The 20178-nt window shown below is 38.6% G+C and overlaps 4 protein-coding genes and 1 long non-coding RNA gene across 7 annotated transcripts; 3 read left to right on the forward strand and 2 right to left on the reverse strand.

Annotated features, from left to right (window-relative positions):
• LOC109719758 (uncharacterized protein At1g04910-like) lies at positions 1866-7485 on the forward strand. Its single transcript, XM_020246571.1, has 9 exons — positions 1866-2618; positions 2714-2797; positions 4883-4955; positions 5055-5125; positions 5228-5316; positions 5406-5538; positions 5619-5848; positions 6234-6710; positions 6793-7485. Exons 1-9 carry the CDS (start codon positions 2148-2150, stop codon positions 6995-6997), a joined length of 1833 nt encoding a protein of 610 aa, XP_020102160.1. The 5' UTR covers positions 1866-2147; the 3' UTR covers positions 6998-7485.
• On the reverse strand, positions 3588-8043 carry LOC109719759. The gene is made up of 3 exons (XR_002218769.1): positions 7779-8043; positions 4040-4300; positions 3588-3919 (listed from the first exon to the last, which is right to left on the reverse strand). It is a non-coding gene; the product is annotated as an uncharacterized LOC109719759 (long non-coding RNA).
• Positions 8866-10869, forward strand: LOC109719113 (immediate early response 3-interacting protein 1-like). The gene is made up of 2 exons (XM_020245646.1): positions 8866-9059; positions 10391-10869. Exon 2 carries the CDS (start codon positions 10405-10407, stop codon positions 10639-10641), a length of 237 nt encoding a protein of 78 aa, XP_020101235.1. The 5' UTR covers positions 8866-9059; positions 10391-10404; the 3' UTR covers positions 10642-10869.
• On the reverse strand, positions 12065-13711 carry LOC109719730 (L-type lectin-domain containing receptor kinase VIII.1-like). The gene has a single exon (XM_020246523.1). It carries the CDS (start codon positions 13435-13437, stop codon positions 12376-12378), a length of 1062 nt encoding a protein of 353 aa, XP_020102112.1. The 5' UTR covers positions 13438-13711; the 3' UTR covers positions 12065-12375.
• LOC109719239 lies at positions 16042-17474 on the forward strand. 3 transcript variants are annotated; one of them, XM_020245791.1, is made up of 3 exons: positions 16042-16257; positions 16371-16703; positions 17210-17474. In XM_020245791.1, exons 1-3 carry the CDS (start codon positions 16185-16187, stop codon positions 17323-17325), a joined length of 522 nt encoding a protein of 173 aa, XP_020101380.1. In that variant the 5' UTR covers positions 16042-16184; the 3' UTR covers positions 17326-17474. The 3 variants fall into 3 exon arrangements, with proteins under 3 accessions (XP_020101380.1, XP_020101379.1, XP_020101381.1); XM_020245790.1 differs by having other exon boundaries at positions 16045-16257; positions 16368-16703; XM_020245792.1 differs by having other exon boundaries at positions 16050-16257; positions 16368-16697.

A 20178-nucleotide genomic window follows, 5' to 3' on the forward strand; every position in this document is an offset into this window, starting at 1 on the left:
GCAAAATAATTATCTCAGTTTCAATAAATATATCCATATTGTACACTACGATGGATCTTAACCTTTTTTATTTTTTAAAGAAGAATGGTATTTTATACGTTTCATTTATTAAGAATACGTACTAACTTTCATTAATAAGACAACTAGACTTCAAATGAAAAAAATAATAAAGTATAAAAAGAAGTGAAACAATGCAAAGTATAGAAGAAAGAGAGAAAAAAAGAATCACCGACAAAAGTTAGAAATCAGCCAACTTATTAATTAGGATGTTTAGTGTCTTAGTTTTTAATGTATGAATACTTGTGGTTCAAATAATATTTTATCGTTTGCGAATAAAGCAGTAAAATACTTTAAAAAATGACATTGTTTATAGCTATCTTCTAAAAGGTAATCAAATGGAGTACGTGAATAAGTTGAGACCAATCATTTATGTTCTTTCTTTGGTTTTTAATGTTCAGAAGATCATTTAATCGCGTACACGAATGAGGATGCCCAGTAATGAGAATTTTTTTTTCTTTCCCAAGCAATGTCTAAGGCTAAAGATTGCTTCCTAATTCGCTAGGCGTTTTTAATTCACCGTTTCCGTGTCAACGGGGATTTGTTTTTCTTAATTAATCTTTTTTTGGTATGAGTGTTCTCAATGTTGTGATTACCTAGTTCCATTTGGTTGTTCATTAATTTGATGAAATGGAATGCTAACTACCTTATATATATATATAATAATAATAAGGCTAATATAAAACGGATAGATATTGACATCTACTAAATTAATCACTTCACATCATGGAATCTTAGGGTTGTCCCTGTCACAATTCTTAAAGTCCAACGAGGACTTCATAACTTAAAACCAGGACCACCAATAACAATTCGACACCAATATTGTTTGTGCCACAAAAAACGCAATTCTCTACTTCAAATTGCAAGCGTGCAATATCACAATTAGGTACTGTACTTCCACATACTAATTAATTAATTAGCAAGATATTTGCTAACAATCCTACGCAATTGACTTTTCTACAGTACATCCTTGTTTTTTTTCTTAAAAAAAATAATGATTAATTAAGAAAAGTTTTGAAGAAATATATATTTGTAGTGCAATCAATTATTTTTGGATAAATTGTTCTCAATATTGTATTTCAGTTTAGTTCTTAAATTTTCAAATTTAAACTTAAAAGAATATAAACTACCACTTTTGTCTTCTTTTTTTTTTGTATTATTAGGGAAAAAAAAATAAATACTACTTATTGCGTTCCATAGATATTTAATTATTGCATACCGTCTGTAAGGAGTTGTCAGGGAAGGGGTCACTGACTGACACTGCAAAAGCTCAGATAACTGTGGTAGCTACGTGGTGATTGATATGATGTGAAAGAAACAATGTGATTTTTCGAAAGCTATCAATGAACGCTATATCCACTGCCCATCGTATCGAAGTACTAATGAAAGAGTTGGCTAATTTCTATAGAGTCGGGCGATGATATATATTGCATACCGCCTAGGAGTACTAATGAAAGAGTTGGCTAATTATTGCATACCGTGTAGGAGGAGTTGTCAGGGAAGGGTCACTGACTGACACTGCAAAAGCTCAGATAACTGTGGTAGCTACGTGGTGGTTGATCTGGTGTGAAAGAAATAACGTGATTTTTCGGAAGCTACCAATAAACGCTATATTCACAGCCCATCGTATGGGAGTACTAATGAAACCGTTGTCCTAAATAATCAAGCTTTAAAGTAGTTAAAAGTTCACCAAGTATTTGTGCTATTTCACCCAATTATTACCTTTCATTCAATATCTCACATTTAATGTGATATAATAAAATAATAATAACAATAATAATAATAATATATATGTATTATGTAGAACTCGGAAAGAGAACATGTGAGAAAACGGAGGAGTTGTGCCTCACCACCCCACCTCGCCTCAGTTTTCGGAGACTGGAAAGAGAGAGAAACGGTTGTTGTTAAAACACGCCTCATCACCGTTAACTTTCCCGGGCTTTTCTCTGCCCACAAACACACACTTCCCTCCCTCTCTCTCTCTCTCTCTCTCTCTCTCCTCTCTCCGATTCCTTTGATCCTATTCTCGGGCACAAGTAACTAACCCAACCAACTCCAATCCCCCTCGCCACGCCCAATTCCCACGGCCCATGGCAACGGTCGCCTCGGCCCAACACACCGTAGCAGCGACGACGACGACGACGACGACGACGGGCGCCGCCGCCTCCGTCTCGACGCTCAGCCCAATTGCGGCCTCCGGCCCGACCCGTCGGCGGCCGACCGACCCGAACGGCGACCTCGAGCGGTCGCTGCCCTGCTCCTCCTCCTCGGACGACGACGACGACGACGAGAAGGACGAGGCCGGGGCCTGGGAACACCCGTTGAAGGGCCTGTTGTTGGGCCGGGCCAATTGGAAGGGAGCGAGAGGTGGGGTGGTGGGGCACGCGTGGATGAGGGGGGCGGTGGCGGGGCTCCTGTGTCTCGTGGCGGTGACCGGGTTTATGAGTTCGCGGAGGATCGGGAACTTCGGTGGCCGCGGCGCCTATGGCGAAGGCGATGGCGATGGCGGCGGTGAGAGGGCGAGGTTGGTGCAGAAGGTAGGAGGAGTTGGCGGCGGCGGCNGAGTTCGCGGAGGATCGGGAACTTCGGTGGCCGCGGCGCCTATGGCGAAGGCGATGGCGATGGCGGCGGTGAGAGGGCGAGGTTGGTGCAGAAGGGCGGAGGAGGGGGAGGGGGTGAAGCCGCGTTGGGCTGGACCCGGGAGAATTTGACCAGCCCTGTGAGACGGCACGACCCGCCGGTACGTTAGAATTTAAAACATTCTAAATTCTGTTTGAATTTTGATCCAAATTCTTTTTTGAAAGTAAGGTAGCATACTATTTACTATATTTATTTTTAAAAATAAGCATAATAAAAATTATAAAATAATTAGATTTTAAACTTTGAAAATTTTAGATACCAAAAACAGTAAGATCTCGGATATACCCATCGTGAACAGTTGTTGGATTGTCTTTTAAAAATAGTTCGTAGACTTTTCATATCCAATTTTTTTTTTCTTTTTCTTTTTTTTGAGGGGAAGGTAGTACGTTGTCCGCTTCATTCAGTAAGAAAGTGAATTAAGCTACATAAATGAGGCAGTACGGCCTCGACATGTGGCGAAAAAAAAAAAAGTTTAATGGTTATTCCGGTCGCCAATGTTCCATAAATTAATTTGTTTATTTCGGTGGTTCCGATGTTTCATTGAATTTTTGGATTGAAATGTTTGGACCACATTATTAGCCTCTTCGTTTTTTTTTTTTTTTTTAGAAAATGAATCAATGGAGTCTTATTCTTTAACATCTTATTCTCTCTCTGTTGCGGCCTGCACTGAAAAGGCTTCTTAGAACAATTCGCCTGTGTTCTTTGTCGTTTGTTACATGGCAATTTTCACTTTTTTTTTGGGGGAATAACATCAGTGACATAAACTTGTATAGGTGCCATATAGTCATGATTCTAATATATGGTGGTGGAATAATAATGATATTACTTTCGAATAACTAATCATATTATGTGGGCCAGTAATGGTCTAAATTTGGTCCCAGATAACATCATTTATAACAACTCTTTAAAGACGCAGTTAAAGGCAAATAACTTTTCCAATATTCACATGGTATGTACAGCAGGAATTGAAGCGAGTAGTCCGTGTTAGAAAACCACAGTTGTTGGCCTAAAAAGAGTCGAGCAAAGGATGGGAACATTTCGCGGTACAATCAGATCCTCTCATTTTGTCACATTCATAGGAATAATAGCTAATAACACCTGCAAACAGAGCCTTTGGCCGACCGTTCGCATCGAAAAGTCAGTGCGTGAACCACGCCCTGCACCACAAAATTCATGATCAAGTCCTTCAACATAGCCATGGTACCTTTTCAGTGTGATGCCCCTGTTATTAAAAAGAGAGTTTAGTATAGTGTTCTACTTCTGAAAAAGCATACTAAAGAAGGATGTTAAGCTGTAACGTAGAAAGATAATCATGAGGAGAAGGATAAGATAAAATGCATACCAAATTTGCTGTGAAATTATATCGAGTACTGCGATAATGTTTAGGAACAGACAAAAATGGTATTCCCAATTGCAACCACCACTACAACAGCACCAAAGCCTCTAGTCATAAATATTTGATGGGGGCGAAAAGAGAGAAACAAAAAGGAGAAAGAGGAAAGGCGCGACCTTGCCGCGGAAGTAGCAACTGAAGCGTATTGGGTCCAAAGTTGTAGCCTTGGTTGATTAATCGGACCATTCTTATTTGCTTGTCCTTCTCATCCTAAGCCGTCAGTTAAAAAAAAAAAAAAGGTATGATGAAAAGATCAAAATAAGAACTTGAAAGGAGTAAAATGTTAAAATACAGTAACGGTCATGTCCATGCCTCACTCAAACCGGTCAAAATATTACATTACTATGTTACAAAACCAGCATTAGCGAAATGGCACAAACAGGACAAATAAAGAACAAAATAAGAACAAGGATAAATAGACCATAAACACATTAAGATCATTTGGAAAGAGTTACTTTGTAAGTTTTTCAGAAGAAGTTACTTTGTGATTTTCAACATGATCAACTAGAAATACCATCAAGTTGTTTTTATTTTCTCTTACGTTTTATTGCATATCCTGACATCATACGGTTGTCCAACGACATCTCTGTTTTTTTTTTTTTTTCAAGAAAGTGGATAACATCACTACTTGTTCTATTATGAGCCAGAAATATAATTATGAGATAGCTGCTCAATTGTTAACTGAATTTCATATCTTCTACATCCTTACTCCAGAAATATTAGCATTAATAACCAACTTTTTGTAGCATAATGGGTTTTACCTGAGGAACTCCTCTTTTTTGCTTTCTACAGATACCCGAAATTTGGTTGAAACCTTACAGTGATGGCTATAGTCAATGCACTGAACGCCCAAGAAATCAACACAGTAAACTCTTGTCCCCTGTCACTGTTAAATCTTAGCCATCCAATGTTAGCTGCAATTTCCTAACTCTAAATGCTTTATTCTATTGATCGTTTCTGGCAGGAACCAACAATGCAACAGCAGGGTATCTCCTAGTTCATGCTAATGGTGGATTGAATCAGATGAGGATGGGAGTAAGTAATCACCTCCATGGTTTCAACTTGCTTTGTGTATCAGGCGTTTATGTGTTGAGCATGCGACATTTTCAGCTCAGTTTCCTAATTATTTATATGCAGATAAGCGATATGGTTGCAGTGGCAAAACTAATGAATGCGACACTAGTCGTCCCTACCCTTGATCATGATTCATTCTGGACAGATCCAAGGTATGAGGAGACCATTGTTATTTGAATATCTTTGATTAATTAAATGAGATAACGGGGTCTCATGACTTTACCTAGTCTAAATCATACAGTGAGTTTGAGGATATATTTGACTTGAAGCATTTCATGGAAGTTCTAAGAGATGACATAGTGACAGTGGAGTCCCTCCCACCAGCTTATGCAAGACTAAAGCCCTTTGTGAGGGCACCAACCTCCTGGTCAAAGGTATGCATCCAAGATTAACTAAGTATTAATTCTGAATTGCTTGTAGAAATAGCTATACAATATGTCTCACTTTTCTACAGGCTTCTTACTACAGAGACTTTTCTAAAATTCTGAAGAGGTATAAGGTGGTGAAATTCACCCACACAGATGCTCGGCTTATCAACAACGGACTCCCGCCTTCAATCCAGAGGCTTAGATGCCGTGCAAACTATAAAGCACTTCGATACACCCTGGAGATCGAAGAATTGGGAAAGACCCTTGTTGAAAGGCTTAGAAATGGAAGTAACCATTACATTGCACTTCATTTAAGGTAATCATGGCTGATTAATTTATCAAGGGGCTTTTATATAACCGAGCAAAATCACCTATTTACATAGGCGCCCCAATAAAATATGAATTTCCATATATACCCCTCAAAAATATAGTTCCTTAAATGTATTTTAAGTTAGTTTTTCTATAAGGACAAGCTTTTCAAAGACGGACGCTTGTAACTATAGAGGTTTGTACAGAAGAATATATGCTTTTGGAGGGCATATATGAGACTTCAGATTTTACCGGGTTAGATATGAAACCGATGATTTTGCATGGGCACTATAAATGTTAAGATCTCATTTATGAAAATAAGCAATGCTTGCACCTTCAAAACAATAGAGTGCACAAAGCTTTAACCTCACAAAATATTTATGGAATCACAGATACGAGAAGGACATGCTCTCATTTACTGGTTGCAGCCACAACCTAACATTTGAAGAAGCAGAAGAGCTACGAGAAATGCGATATAGAGTGAAACATTGGAAAGAGAAAGAAATCAATAGCAAGGAAAGGCGACTTGAAGGAGGTTGTCCCATGACCCCACGAGAGGCGGCTGTTTTTCTTAAGGCCATGGGCTATCCTTCTGATACAAACATTTTCATCGTAGCTGGGGAAATCTACGGTGTCAACAGCATGGATGCTTTAAGGGCCGAATACCCAAATGTTTATACGCATCACTCCCTAGCAACGGCTGACGAATTAGAGCCTCTCGAATTGTACCAAAACCGCCTTGCCGCTTTGGACTATATAGTGGCCCTCAACAGTGATGTCTTCGTGTACACTTACGATGGAAATATGGCTAAAGCCGTGCAGGGCCACAGAAGATTTGAAGGATTCCTTAAGACCATTAATCCAGATAGGTAAATTTGGTGGTACAATAGATAAATTCACATCATTCAATCTATCCACATTCTATAACTCGAATTATCTTATATTTTACAGGCAAATAATTGTGAGGCTAATCGACGAGATGGATGAGGGTATTATAACTTGGGAAGAGTTCAAAAGTAAGGTGAGGAAATATCATGCTAACAGGCTTGGAGGTCCGTATGAGAGAAAAGGTGGGGAAAGTGCAAGGCAAGAAGAGTACTTTTATGCAAACCCTCTTCCGGGCTGCTTGTGCAGGAGACAACACAAGAAGCAATGACAAGAAAAAAAAAAAAAATTCTTTCTTTCAAAGGAAAAAAAACTTACTGTTTTAGGACAAGGCCGAATTCAACAGAGATAATGTGGAAACCAACAGAGTTTTCTTCCACGCGAGCGGTGACTTCGTGCCTAACAGAAACGTCTCAATGAATTGTTCCCGAATTTCCGTCACACCCACAGGTTGACAATGTGTATAGTTCTTTTAATTTTATCGAGCTTCGGCAGGCATATAGAGAGAGATTACAGAAGGTTAAGACGCGTGATGTCAGAGAGCAGCGGGCTGAACGGCCTCGTTTACTTAGACCACACTATTTTGTTCCTTTTCATTACATTTGATTCGTTTTTAAGCCCAGATTATTCTGAATGAAGGGCATCAGATCGAAATAATGTATGAGCAAATCTTGTTTATTTACAAATGACAATATTCGAGGATTAAATTTGTACTTTATACATATTTATCTACAGATTCACTTATCATCTCAAGAGTAACGACAAAGTATTGTTACCTTATAATCTACGAATTATCTTCCAAATGATAACAGTTGGAATACGACTCACATCCATCATCCCAAACCATCAAAATGAATAAGCAGATACGGATTATATCGACTTCATATACAGATTCACAAGCAGCATAGGCAACGATTCCTGACGTGCTTAGTAATTTACCACAAGTTAAACTAACTGGTATACAAAAACCATAATAATTCCTCCATAAATCGAACAATTTAATCGAACAATACACAATCACGTAGCTGAGAGAACGGATGTAATTTACTTACTTCTTTGTTATTAGCATACGTTTTACTACGTTGAGCCATTGTTGGATTGGGAGATCTTTTTCAGGTGAGATGGGGACGGGGGGTCGTCCCCGTAGTCGACTTCTTCCGCCCACTCGGAGGTGGTTCGGGGAATTCCGGAGCTTCGTTTCCGCCATTAATGGAGGCTACTGAGCTCTGTGATTCGACGAGCGCGAGAGTTCTTCAGAGGAGCAAGGGGACGGAAAATTCGTCGCAACGGCGTAAAAGGGTAGAAACCATTGCGGAACTACTAGTGCGAAAAGAAAAAACCGGTTGCACCAACCAGGCACTGTGCACCACACCACCAAAACCTCATTAGTATAAATATCTCAAATGACTTTTATTACAAAAAATAAAAGTAAAAAGAAAAGATTTTACACTATTTTCTTTCCTCATAAAGTAATTTTTTTTTTTTAGGGTGAATTACATATAGCTTTCTGTAAACATATCGAACAGTAGATATATTCCTATAAAGTTTAATAGCAAATAAGTAAAATGACATTTTTGTCGTTATAAATATATTTTTTCAAAAGTCCCAACTAATAGAATTGTACAAAAATATTATTCCAAAAGACATTTTCTTATTTTATAAATGAATAGAATTATTACAATATACGAGAGGTAAAAGATTTATTTATCTCATTTACCAATTATGATTAAGTATTTTATTTATGACAAATTATATTTTTCTAACGAATCCTAACAGCAAAGTATATATTAGAACTTTTGCAAGAATAAAAATAAAAAATTAATTTTTGTAGGAATAAATCTATTATTGCTATGGTTACAAAAAAAAAACTTATATGCAATTGACTTTTTTTTAAAAAAATACTTTATGATATTTTATGTGCAATCCTTTTTTCTAAATATTTATGGGCCATGATGCGCACACATCTGTCTCGGAATAGCAGAGGCAGCTCAGAATCAGACGCCATAGGTTTCGTCTCCGCACTGGATATTAATTAATTCTAACACTTAATAAGCAAGTACACTGTGTGGTGCACTGTGCACCGGGCGCGTGCGATATTATCCCAGTAGTCCAAAGGGCCCAGGCACTCGATTTGAAAGGCCCAGCCCATCAGCAGCGCCAGGTCCACGGTAAACCCTTTTGCCTAGTCCGTGTACTGCGGCAACGCACATCGCCCACTCGTCAAAAGATTCCCCCGCACCGGCGATCTCGATCTCGATCCCGATCCCGTTCCCGTTCCCGATCGAACGCGACCTCGAAGCTCTCTCCCTCCTCCGATTCCGATCCCCTCCGAGGTTTTTTTTTTTTTTTTTTTTTTAACTATTTTCGTTTTTCTGAAACCCTAATAGGTTTTCTTTCCCTCTATCTCCTTTCCCTCCCCTTTTTCTTTTCTTCTTTACAACTACAAATTGTAATTTGATATGCTTTGCTCTTCGTTTCTGCGTAAATTGGTGTTATATCTTACTTTGTTTGAAGAAATACTCGTTAGCTGCAGTTTAAGATGGTTAAGAAAAACTAGTCCTTTTCATACTCTTTTTACTCTGATTTTTTTTGACTTTTTTTGGCAAATAATGGATAAAATTAAAGAAATAACAATTGAGTGATAATACTTAGCTACTCAATATGATTTAAGCTGATGAGGGATAATAAAATCCTCAATTTTCCTGCTCCCTTCAAAATTTGAAAGTTTGGATCTCTGATTTCCCGGCAAAGAAATTAATTAAGCTTCTGAAATGGAAGAGAATTATTTGAAGTTCTTTAAAAAGGTTTTTTGGCAGAGTTAGTATCCAAATATCTGATACCTTAAGTTTTAATCTCGGCGATTTGAATTTATGTTGCTAAGACTCGTTAAATCAGTTGGTCCTGTTTTACATGTCATGCACGCTTCATAAATAACTTATTTTGAATCTTGTTATATTTTTCGTAAAAATTGCTATTGTGTAAATTTTGCAGAGTGTAAGCGTCTCTTCCTTCCTCTCTTTGAAGAGAATGCTTAAACCACAAACATAATGTATTAGCCATGCTTTGTATAACGGAAGGAACGGTGTGGCCAATCCTGTGTGGTGATAGTTTGAGAGGCATTATATTATGTTACTATTTATACTCATGGTTTACTTGAAAATTTAAGCTGGCCTTTTTATTACAATGTATTTGTTTCATATCTAGGTTCTCGATGTATAAAACTAGTTAGTAAATATTTTTCAGCATAGATTAATGAGTATACTTTGTTCCTTGATTGACTCTTATTGATTTGATGTATAAAACTAGTTAGTAGATATTGTTCAGCATAGATTAATCAGTATACTTTGTTCCTTGGTTGAGTTTTATTGATTTGACGGTCAGAATCTAAATGGTGCAAACTGCTCGGTAGGATTTCTTGAGGAATGCTGTATTTTCACATATTGTGTTGGTTGTGTTTCATTTAAAATGGTAGTACTAGTAGGTAGAGTGGGATTTACTGCTGCAGATATCTGGGTGTTATAACTACGTCCTGCTAAAATTGTCTTTCTACTATAGAATCTATGCCTTCCAGGGTTGTGCTTGCTGTGAAATTAAACCAAACTATAACATTTTACCTATTCAAGAACAGTATGCACTTGTTTGACAATCATTTGTTGCATTTTAGGAGGTAGTTTTTTGATGGGCTTGTGGACGCTGCTCGAGGGATTTTTGCTTATAGCGAATGCATTAGCCATATTGAACGAGGAGCGGTTCCTTGCACCGAGAGGATGGAGCTTCTCTGAGGTCACATCGGGTGGGCGGGCAAAGACCCTGAAGGGCCAGCTCATAGGACTTATTTATGCAACCCAGTACCTGAGGGTTCCTTTAATAATTCTAAATGCTATCATAATTCTTGTCAAGTTGGTTTCTGGCTAGTTTTTGAGTTGGAGAATAGTAGTCTCGTGGTTGCAGCAATGCTTGAACTATATTGTCCTTGAATTGTGCGGCAACTTGTGTGATTTTTTAGATGTTATGATTTGTTGAGACTGCACTCATTGTTTTGCCAGGATGGTTTTGTATACTTAATCGTGATTTGTATAGCTGAACCTCTTCTACCACATATGATTCAGGTACCATTTAGTTTGAACTGAGCATATTCTTTTATCTCTCTTTATCAAAGCTTTTGCTGCTTTGTGTTCTCCCCTCTGTTGAATGGTCTGCACCATTATTCAGATGTTAGCTTGTGTATTTTTTGATCTTCTGTTTTAAAATCGTCATTCCTTGGTATGTTTTGCTTGATATGTTGATAGTTGTTTTCTGTTCATTTTGATTGTTTCTAAAGTGCTAGCATTTTGTGAAGCTAGTTGTTTTCTGTTCATTTTGATTTGTTTCTAAAGTGCTAGCATTTTGTGAAGTCCAGGGACAATACTTGGTATGCTCTCTTTTACTCTCTTCAGTTTGAGTCTTCCCTATCATGTAGAACCAGCAGCAGCATATGTACACAGTAATAACGATTAACAAATGATGTTTAAACTTTGTATTTAGTGAGTCAGAGTTTCTCCTTCTCATAGCATGCTTAATTTCTCAGTACTCAAAAAATTCCTCCTCTGTAGCAGTTTATAAGTTGGTTAATGATGTAAGTTTCTGTCGATTTGTTTGCTGGACGATAATATACTTGTGATGGCACCACTCAGTAGCTTTTCTTTGAAATGTAATCATGGTACGCCAGTACGAAACGAAAGAAAAAAAGAAAAACTGATGACTATAGATGAGATTGCACTGTTTGATCCTTCTTACATGAAATCTGTTAAGCATGGTGAGATTATACCAGATCATGTTTTAATATTCAGCAAATAGAGTTGAAAGGAGAATTTGGCGCACCACTTTTATATTATCCCTTAAGGCCATGGACCCTTCACAAAAGCTAGGAAATTGAATGTGTGTACTGTTAGGTCCCAACAGGGAGAAGCTCTGCGGAACAGTCCTTGGCTAGATCATGTAAAATTCCCAAGCTGAAGATCTGGTCAGAATGTATGTTTAAACTGTGCAGGTTTACAATTTTTATGTATCAACAACAACTCCTGTATGTATGATCTCCATATCAAGTAAGTGCTGCACATATGGTCATGAGAACTCCTCTTTTTTTTCTTTTTTTTTTTTCTCTCTTTATTTATTTATTTATTTTTTGTGGTGTACAATTAAACAAAAAGAAGATATACCATTGCTATTGAGCATGCCAATCGAAGAAACACCGTTAAACAAAACGAAGATACAATTGCTAATAAGTGCGAGTCTTAGAAAGTGGGAGAAGTCAAATATCTCTGAAATGTATAGAAAACTAAAGACAGTAACATGAACATTCCAAAAGTAAAGCAACCATATGCAAATTTTGCAAAACTAATTGTTTCCATTACAGATTGAAAGGTAAAGCTACCATATAACACTCACCCCTGCTTCACTCAGTAAAACAGGGCAACATCACATACAACTTGATATCTTCTTGATGGAAACGGGAGGATTTGTAGAAGTTAGCCACAAATTCTACAGTTTCCACCAACAACTTCTACATAACTTACAACATGAAAGTAGCCAAAAAAAGAGAAGAACCCAACAAACCACAAAATGTACAACACTGAGGAAACAAACCCTCACCCCCTGATCCATGATCCCCTACTTGCTAGCATTCGTTGCATCCTTAACCTTAACCAACACAATCTTCTCATACACGACCTCCGACGGATGGACAGGGTACTCCACAGGCGCGATCGGACGGTGGGCGACCACCGCAAACCACACGAAGAGCGTGAAGAAGGTCACCATGGCTCCGCACGCGGCGGCGAACACTAAGGCTATTAGGATTCCCCATGGGTAGTTCCTTCGAATGTGAGCTGCAGGAGGGCTCTCGCGGGGCCGAACCAAGAACGTATCCGGATCCAACGGCTCTGAATGCATCAAATAGGTAGCTCCATGGTACACGGAGAAGGCCCATGAATACAGAGTAGTGTTCTGAGTGGAGTTTCCACTTCCACTTAGAGAGCTCAAGCCCACAAGCATCTTCTCCCTCCGCAGCATACTGGAGAGATCGATAGGGTAGGAAATTGAGGGCTTCTTCGACCTCGAAACCCTAGATATGCTAAGCCGCACCTCCAATCGATTCGAAGTCCCGTTATAATCGATCCACGAATGCAGCTTCTCCCGGCCGCTGAGGCTCAAATTGGAGCTCGAAAGGTCGCTGCTTTTGATCGATATCTCACCCCCAACATCGATTTCGACGTAGTTTTCGCCCAAATTTCCGATCTTTGGATCGTGCGAGGCGACAAAACTCACAGCAACAACACTAGGCGGGAGCCCATTCCGAAGAAGCCCACCATCCGAGCCCATTTGAGCACTGCTCGGAGTGAGGAAGAAGGCGAGGCCCCCGCCATTGCTCGAAGAGGCGGAGAAGACGAAGTAGGTGGAGAACCCGGGGCTCCTACCGACAAATGTGACGGGCTTCTCGTACACGACCCTCCCCGAACTCGAGTTCGCCGCGGAGGTGATCCTAGCCGTCGAGTTGACGATCTCGGCGTCCCCGTAGAGCGCGATCTTCGATCCAAAGCCCCGGTTCTTCTCAAAAGCTTCGAACGAGAACGAGAACGGGGTCTCCTCACCTCCCGAGCTCGCGCGAGCTAGTAGACGAGCCGCACAGAAGAGTATAAAAGCCAGGAGGTGAACGCGAGACGCGGCGGCCATTTCTTATGATCTCGCACTACAATCTCCCATCTAGTGCTAGGGTTTTGGGGGATGAGGGATGGGGTAGAGCTCTCGCCTCTCGTTCTAGGGTTAGGGTTTCTGCAGCAGGAGGAGGAGGAAAGAGGAGGAGAGGGAGGATCTGAGTGATCGTCCTCGCTACTAATTTTCTTTTGTTCCTTTCCCTGCAGCCCCACTTCGGGAAACTACTGGGTAAGTCAAAAAAACGAAGAAGTGAGCGAGAGTCGCATACCACTCGGCCCCGGTCTCCGACGAAACGACATCCACCGTCCGATGCGAGATCGGACGGTCGACGGCTACTTATCGTATACGTCGGGGGAGGCAAATCCCCCCAATTCCCCATAAAATACGCACGCTAGTGCCAGCGATATTCGCGAGGATCGAGTGTTCGCCACCGAACAGCGTCAGGCGTGCACCGAGCCAATAGGAAAACGACCTTGCGTGGGGCCCTCTGACCGCCGGACACGCGTCGGTTGCTAGTGCGGGTGGATTAGGTGGCGGCGGTTGTGATAGGATTAACGGATGATCACACGCATAGCAGGCGACAGAACAAAAGATGCACAGCATTTTACATTGCATCTAACTTTTTCTTGTATTTTAATTATTGTTTTTGTTTTTATTATTTATGAATAATTGCTCGTTCGAATACGGGAAAAGGTACGCAACTTGCAGTTGTCTTTTTGCTTTTGTGCCTTTTGCATTTAAAGCGCGCGCAGCTTTCTCTGCGCGTGCATAATGGTGAATTTGAGTCGGATCCGATTCGATCCGACCCGACCCGACCCGACCCGATCCGATCTCGCTCTCATGCTAATATTCCGTCCTGCCGAAGTCAAAAAAATCGATCATATAACTTCGCTGTCGAAATAAATGCTGACGCCAATAATTTTTCCAAATTTACAAGTCCAGTGTCAACACCTTAAAATTTTACTTCTTTGCCATCTAGTGTTAGATGCGGTCAACAACAGATTTCTTTCACATTTACTTGGTGTCACCCTTCATTTTGGCGCATAGGATTCAATCATTGAGCCAGTGGACTGAAGATAGAAATAGGCATAGTTCCTTTAACAAAATTCAGTAAATAAACAAAACAAATAGCATACTATTTTTTTCTCAAAAAAAAAAATCAGTAAATAAATAAGTAGATTAAAAATTTAATATAAATAAATAAATGACCTTTCATTTTCTTAGCATATTATCTGTTTGATTTCAGATATAAGAGGATCATACATTTTTTTTTATTCTCAATCACCTGTGTACTCTTTGTGGAACTGATGCATTTCTCTACAGTAACTGTGCTGTGCATGCACTTACGACTTAGTGAGCCAATCGCCTCTCCATTACATGACTCTTTCATCCAAAATAGTTAACTTTTTCTAATACAAGCGACAAAAAGGTTGATAACTAATATTCGAGGATTTAAGTTGAAAATCTAATTAATTCATATTTTTAGCATAATTTAATTATAAAATAATAAATAAAATAGAAAGTATATTATTTTTATCTAAAAAAAAAAATCCTCTTCCGACCAGGGGCCTTACTATTTGACTTAATATGCGCGTCTCAACTTCCACGCGCTATTGCAGCATTAGATGGTTCCCGTGAACCAGATGATCCAATATTATAGATGATTAAATATAAATATTTGCATATGCACAAATGAATAAATTTCCTGTGAAATTATGAAAAGAATACGTTACATAGCTCAATAAAAAAAATATTTTATTTGTATTAGATTATACATATGNATAATATTATTAACCAAAAAAGCATTATATACATAGAAACATATTTTGCTATTTTATTTGTATTAGATTATACATATGGTAATGATTTGTATTAATATCATTTCTGCTAATACATAAAAATAGCAAAATATGTTTCTATGTATATAATGCTTTTTTGGTTAATAATATTATTTTTTTTTTTAGAGATAAGTAGCACGCTACCCGCTTCGTATATTTCATTTAGAAATAAACTTATCTGTAAATGTGAATCAACTAGAATTTAAACTTTGGTCTCGGGTACTAATCACCAAGCCCTTTGCCACTTACTCTAGGGACGATTGGTTCATCAATATAATTATTATGAAGGTTTAAAGCAACACTTGAACATAATTGAATGCAAAGTTATGATAAAACGATAAAATAAACTTAATTTATCACAGTAGAAGTTATATTTAATTATAACATAACATAAAAAGAAAACAAAATTATTTCAAATAATGTTTAAGCTAATATGACTAACATGATTATGGTGCACCTAGCATATTGCTTTGTATGTTGATATTTAAAATGCATTTTGTTATAGATAAATAGTTAACTAGTGAATTATACAGATTTTTGTAGCCGTGGATCACACTGTAAGAGGTCAACTTAGTTCCGAGTCAATCAGTCAAACTCCAAATTAAATTAGGTGGGCTCTGTGGCTCTACATTGCATTGTGTACACAAATATAATCATTTGTAGTAGTGGTCCCGGAATTTTTTGAACCAAGATTAAGAATATATCTCTCTCTCTCTCATCTATCTATCTATCTATCTATCTATCTATCTATCGTTGTTGCAGTTTCTATAACATTTATTACTCCCTTTCAATTAATTAGAAATTTTTATGCTCCCTAAATATCTCTCCCTCTCTTTATTTATCTACCTGATTAAAGTAAACAAGAAACAAACTAAACATTGTGTTGAGAAAATGAAGGAAGAGAGATAGAGAGACAGTTTGTCGACAATGGCTTCGTCTTCTTCCTCCGTAGCTTTCTCTTTAGTCCTCTCCGTCTCTCTCCTCCTCCCACGCGCCCTCGGTACGTTATTTGTTACACTTATCTTAGCGCGAAATAAATACACTCTAAGTACTCATCAATTTTGTTTCTCAAGAAAAGGAAATAAAGAATTTTTTTTTATATGTATACAGCAGGAGTGATATGCGAGGAGCTTTCGCAAGACCTATGCGCATTCGCCATCTCCTCTGCATCCCAGCGGTGCGTGCTGGAGAGCACACCGCGCACGGACGGTGGGCCGACAGAGTACGAGTGCTACACCTCGGGCGTGGTGGTCACGCACATGTCGGACTGGATTGAGACGGAACATTGCGTGCGCGTGTGCGGGCTCGACCGCAACACGGTCGGGATCTCGTCCGACGCCCTCCTCGACCGGCACTTCATCCGGAAGCTGTGCTCCGGTGCCTGCCACCATAACTGCCCCAACGTTGTAGACCTTCACTCCAATCTTGCTGCAGGGGAAGGTGAGAGTACGTAGTGTGACAGTTTAATCGGTTATACTTATGTGGCAATTAATAAGCACTACACATAAGGGTAACTGCAGGTTTAATACATGTATTACTTTCTTGTGAATTGAGCTTTTGTCCACTTTCGTGTTTCCCTTTTAATTAACTTCAAAAGGTTTAATTTAAGGAATCAATTTATTTGGACCTTATTCAAATTTCAATAAATAAATAAATAATTAAGAGAACTTGGACAACAAGGCTTGCGGGCTATAGTTTAATATGGGCCTTTTGGCTCATATTGAGATTTGTGTGGCAAAGTCCATTTCCACAGTTACAACAGGGCCAATTAGTATTTGCACCACTTATTAGACTTAGATTACAAATCCACGAACCAGAATAGCTACTTTAGAATATAAAAATACACTGCATTGATACTACAAGACCCCTTTTCTTTTCTTTTCTTTTTTTTCCTCTTTGAATGTTACCAGTGGAACAAAATTTGATTAAACAAAGGATTTTGATGTGAACAGGTATAATCCTAGCCGAATTATGCTCGGCTCATCATGGGAGCCCTCGTCGCGAAATGGTGGAGCTCTTGAGTTCAGGATCTGCACCAGGTTTCATGGCTTCACCTCCTGCCCAGTGATGTAATTTACTTATTTATTTATTTTAGATATATACTTAGAAAAACTTTTGCTAGGATTATTAGTTTATTTTGCGCATGTTAAGTTATATTATAATAACTGAATAATCAGCAGATTAAAGATATGGTGTATTACTATAATTTTCTGGGAAGTGTTAAGTTGAGTTTGGTGAGAAGAATATGTCTTTGCTCTGCATACAATAAATTAGTAATCAGCTTAACATCATCATCATCATTATCATCTTTATCATAATCATTATTATAAGAACCATATCTTATGAAAAATCAGGTAAGGATCTGCTAGGCCCCCATCCAAACTAAATAACTTTCTGAAATATAAAATCTAAAAAAAAGGGGAAAGTCGGCAACTTGCCTAATTGCTCATGATTAGCAGGTTCACAAGAGTAAATTACTTGAGGCTATTGAGGTTCAAAGAGATTTTATTTCGTCACGTCGGTTTATATCTAACCTTTCGAGGAAGGTTGTTGCTTACAACCGAGATGGATACATCACTGATACTGTTCTTACCACCAAGTTAATTTATAAGCAAGAACATAAGAAGCAATGTGTATGAGATAAACATTTGTTCATATACTAATACCTGATTAAACAGTAGCAATCACCAACATGTTGCATAATATCTCAAGTAAAATTTCTCATCTTCTGATCACCTTCGGTGGCTTTCGTACAGTTCGACTAGGGGATTCACCATACTTTTCTTCTAAGTGCTCCAGATTATCATCATTAATCCCTGTAAAGAAGCAAGAGATGGTGGATAGAACACACTATAAAGATGTAAGAAAAAAAGGAAAAAGAATAAAGATGCTTACACGTTCTGCGACAATCGATGTGAAGAAGTGATCCTAGATTTTCTCATCTGTATGTGCAGTTCTCATCTTTTCTGGAAAGGAGATGAAAAAATGAATCTGTAAAAATTGACTTCATTTTGCACAAAAAAGGAATCAGTTCCTTTATTAACTTGCAATTGAGCAAGGCAGAAGAAACACATAAAAACAACCAAGAGGAAGGATATGAAAGGCAGATTTGCTGAATTCATAGACAGAAGAGAGAAGAAGGTGCAGAAGGATATGCTCGACGGCATGTAAAAGAAATGATTCGGAGGAAGTATCCGAAAGGATCGCATGATCCAGTCTTCTTTGATCCCTCGGTCGGAACAGGATCAATGCGATCCCTTTGGATGCTTCCTCTAGCCACTGGTGCAACGTCGACGATTACAACCTCTCTCTCTCTCTCTCTCTCTCTCTCTCTCTAAGAAAAGGTCCACAGCACATAGCACAACAAGGTAGATGGATGATTTGTTATAGCACTCAAGTCATTCGGAAAGATGGCGCCTTTTAAACAGATCTCTCTCTCACACACATGCGCGCGTGCGTACGCACGCACACACACAAACACACTTTGGTACACACATGACACCCTGCACAACAAGATTTCAACAGAGTTCACCTAAAGCTTGACTAATTTATAGTGAAAACAATACTATCCCCACACATTCTTAATTTTTTTCATGAAGGATATAAGTTGTGGGTTTCTGGTAAATAGAGATTCATTGATGAATGCTTCCATTTACGGCGGCAAAATGTGCTACCGAATTGTAACTAACATTGCAATAACTATAGTCTTGTTGATTGTATCATTGTCGTCTAAACTAACATCATTTGGACAGCTGAAATAAGATAGTTTTGTCATTTTTGCTTTCTTAAAAAAAAACAAGGAGAGTTTGAACGAAAAGGTGGTAGTCAAATCTTGAAGCAGTAGATTCAGAGATTCGGTGACAAGGACTCATCAGTTTAATCATTTAATCATACGAGCTCCACGATTTGGTAACCATGCTGAATGGTGCTTCATATGATATGTTTTACAGTACAATTGCATACCTGTACATAAGAGGTTTGGATTTTGGAAAGCAACAATGGATCATATTTTATTAGATAATTGATGTGTAGGAAAAAATAATTGGAAACTTTATATCCACCCCAATCATTTGCATACATTTGTATCACAAAGTACCCACTAGAGGCGTGGTACATATATAGCCTTTGTTGCACACAAACAGGGATCTTTTAGCCATAATATATTAAAAAAGGAGTACTTAACTATAATGACTTGTTTGAATAATTACTCTTCACAAATCACAATATAATACTCTCAAACTTCAATTTAACTCCAGATAAGATGTTAAGAAAAATTTACGCAAGGAATGCTTTATCTACCATCTTAAGCATATGACAACAAAGATTCAAAATTGTTCATTATATGCATATGCTTTTCTCTTTATAATATGAAAGGTTCAAAGATCTATTAGCGCATCTAGTGTTATTAAATACACATGATGTGCAATGGAATGCTTCCACCAAACTCTCTAGTGATTGCAATTGAGATTGAAAGAGCTTTTGAGGACATGACTTTCCCCTCTCACTTTTCTTTCGCTTCCTAAATGGGGTCGAAGCATTGAAGCAGCATAAATGGTGGAGGTCGACATTGTCGGGGTGCGATTTGAAACCGAAGATTCACAGTACACTTTTGGGCCATCACAAGGGCACATCACTAATGCTTTGTTGCCTCTTTTACTAGGCATAAGTGTTGGTGTGCCACCCCTATTTTGTCACCCAACTACATTAGCACTAAGTGCTTAACCCTTCAATGCTTTACTCCATACCAACAAGGATCCACCATGTGACACACCATTTAGGTCAGGGTACTAACCTCATTTCCCCCCTCTCCACATGCAAGAGCATAAAGTCCACCTACTTGAGTGTGTTTGGTAGAAGACCACCACAGATACTCTTAGATGCCATGCTTTATATATGGCATTTTAGGCCTCTTTGTACAATA

This window comes from Ananas comosus, linkage group 13 (genome assembly GCF_001540865.1).
Source record: "Ananas comosus cultivar F153 linkage group 13, ASM154086v1, whole genome shotgun sequence".
Lineage (NCBI taxonomy): Eukaryota > Viridiplantae > Streptophyta > Magnoliopsida > Poales > Bromeliaceae > Ananas > Ananas comosus.

What these genes read in the sequence shown, in the direction of transcription:
- LOC109719239 (XM_020245790.1), top strand. Translation starts at nt 16,185, where the DNA reads ATGGCTTCGTCTTCTTCCTCCGTAGCTTTCTCTTTAGTCCTCTCCGTC. An exon ending in CCTCCTCCCACGCGCCCTCG is followed by an intron (nt 16,258 to 16,367) that starts GTACGTTATTTG and finishes ATATGTATACAG; the next exon opens with CAGGAGTGATATGCGAGGAG. An exon ending in TGCTGCAGGGGAAGGTGAGA is followed by an intron (nt 16,704 to 17,209) that starts GTACGTAGTGTG and finishes TGATGTGAACAG; the next exon opens with GTATAATCCTAGCCGAATTA.
- LOC109719758 (XM_020246571.1), top strand. Translation starts at nt 2,148, where the DNA reads ATGGCAACGGTCGCCTCGGCCCAACACACCGTAGCAGCGACGACGACG. An exon ending in TGAGACGGCACGACCCGCCG is followed by an intron (nt 2,798 to 4,882) that starts GTACGTTAGAAT and finishes TGCTTTCTACAG; the next exon opens with ATACCCGAAATTTGGTTGAA. An exon ending in TACATTGCACTTCATTTAAG is followed by an intron (nt 5,849 to 6,233) that starts GTAATCATGGCT and finishes ATGGAATCACAG; the next exon opens with ATACGAGAAGGACATGCTCT.
- LOC109719113 (XM_020245646.1), top strand. Translation starts at nt 10,405, where the DNA reads ATGGGCTTGTGGACGCTGCTCGAGGGATTTTTGCTTATAGCGAATGCA.
- LOC109719730 (XM_020246523.1), bottom strand. Translation starts at nt 13,437, where the DNA reads ATGGCCGCCGCGTCTCGCGTTCACCTCCTGGCTTTTATACTCTTCTGT.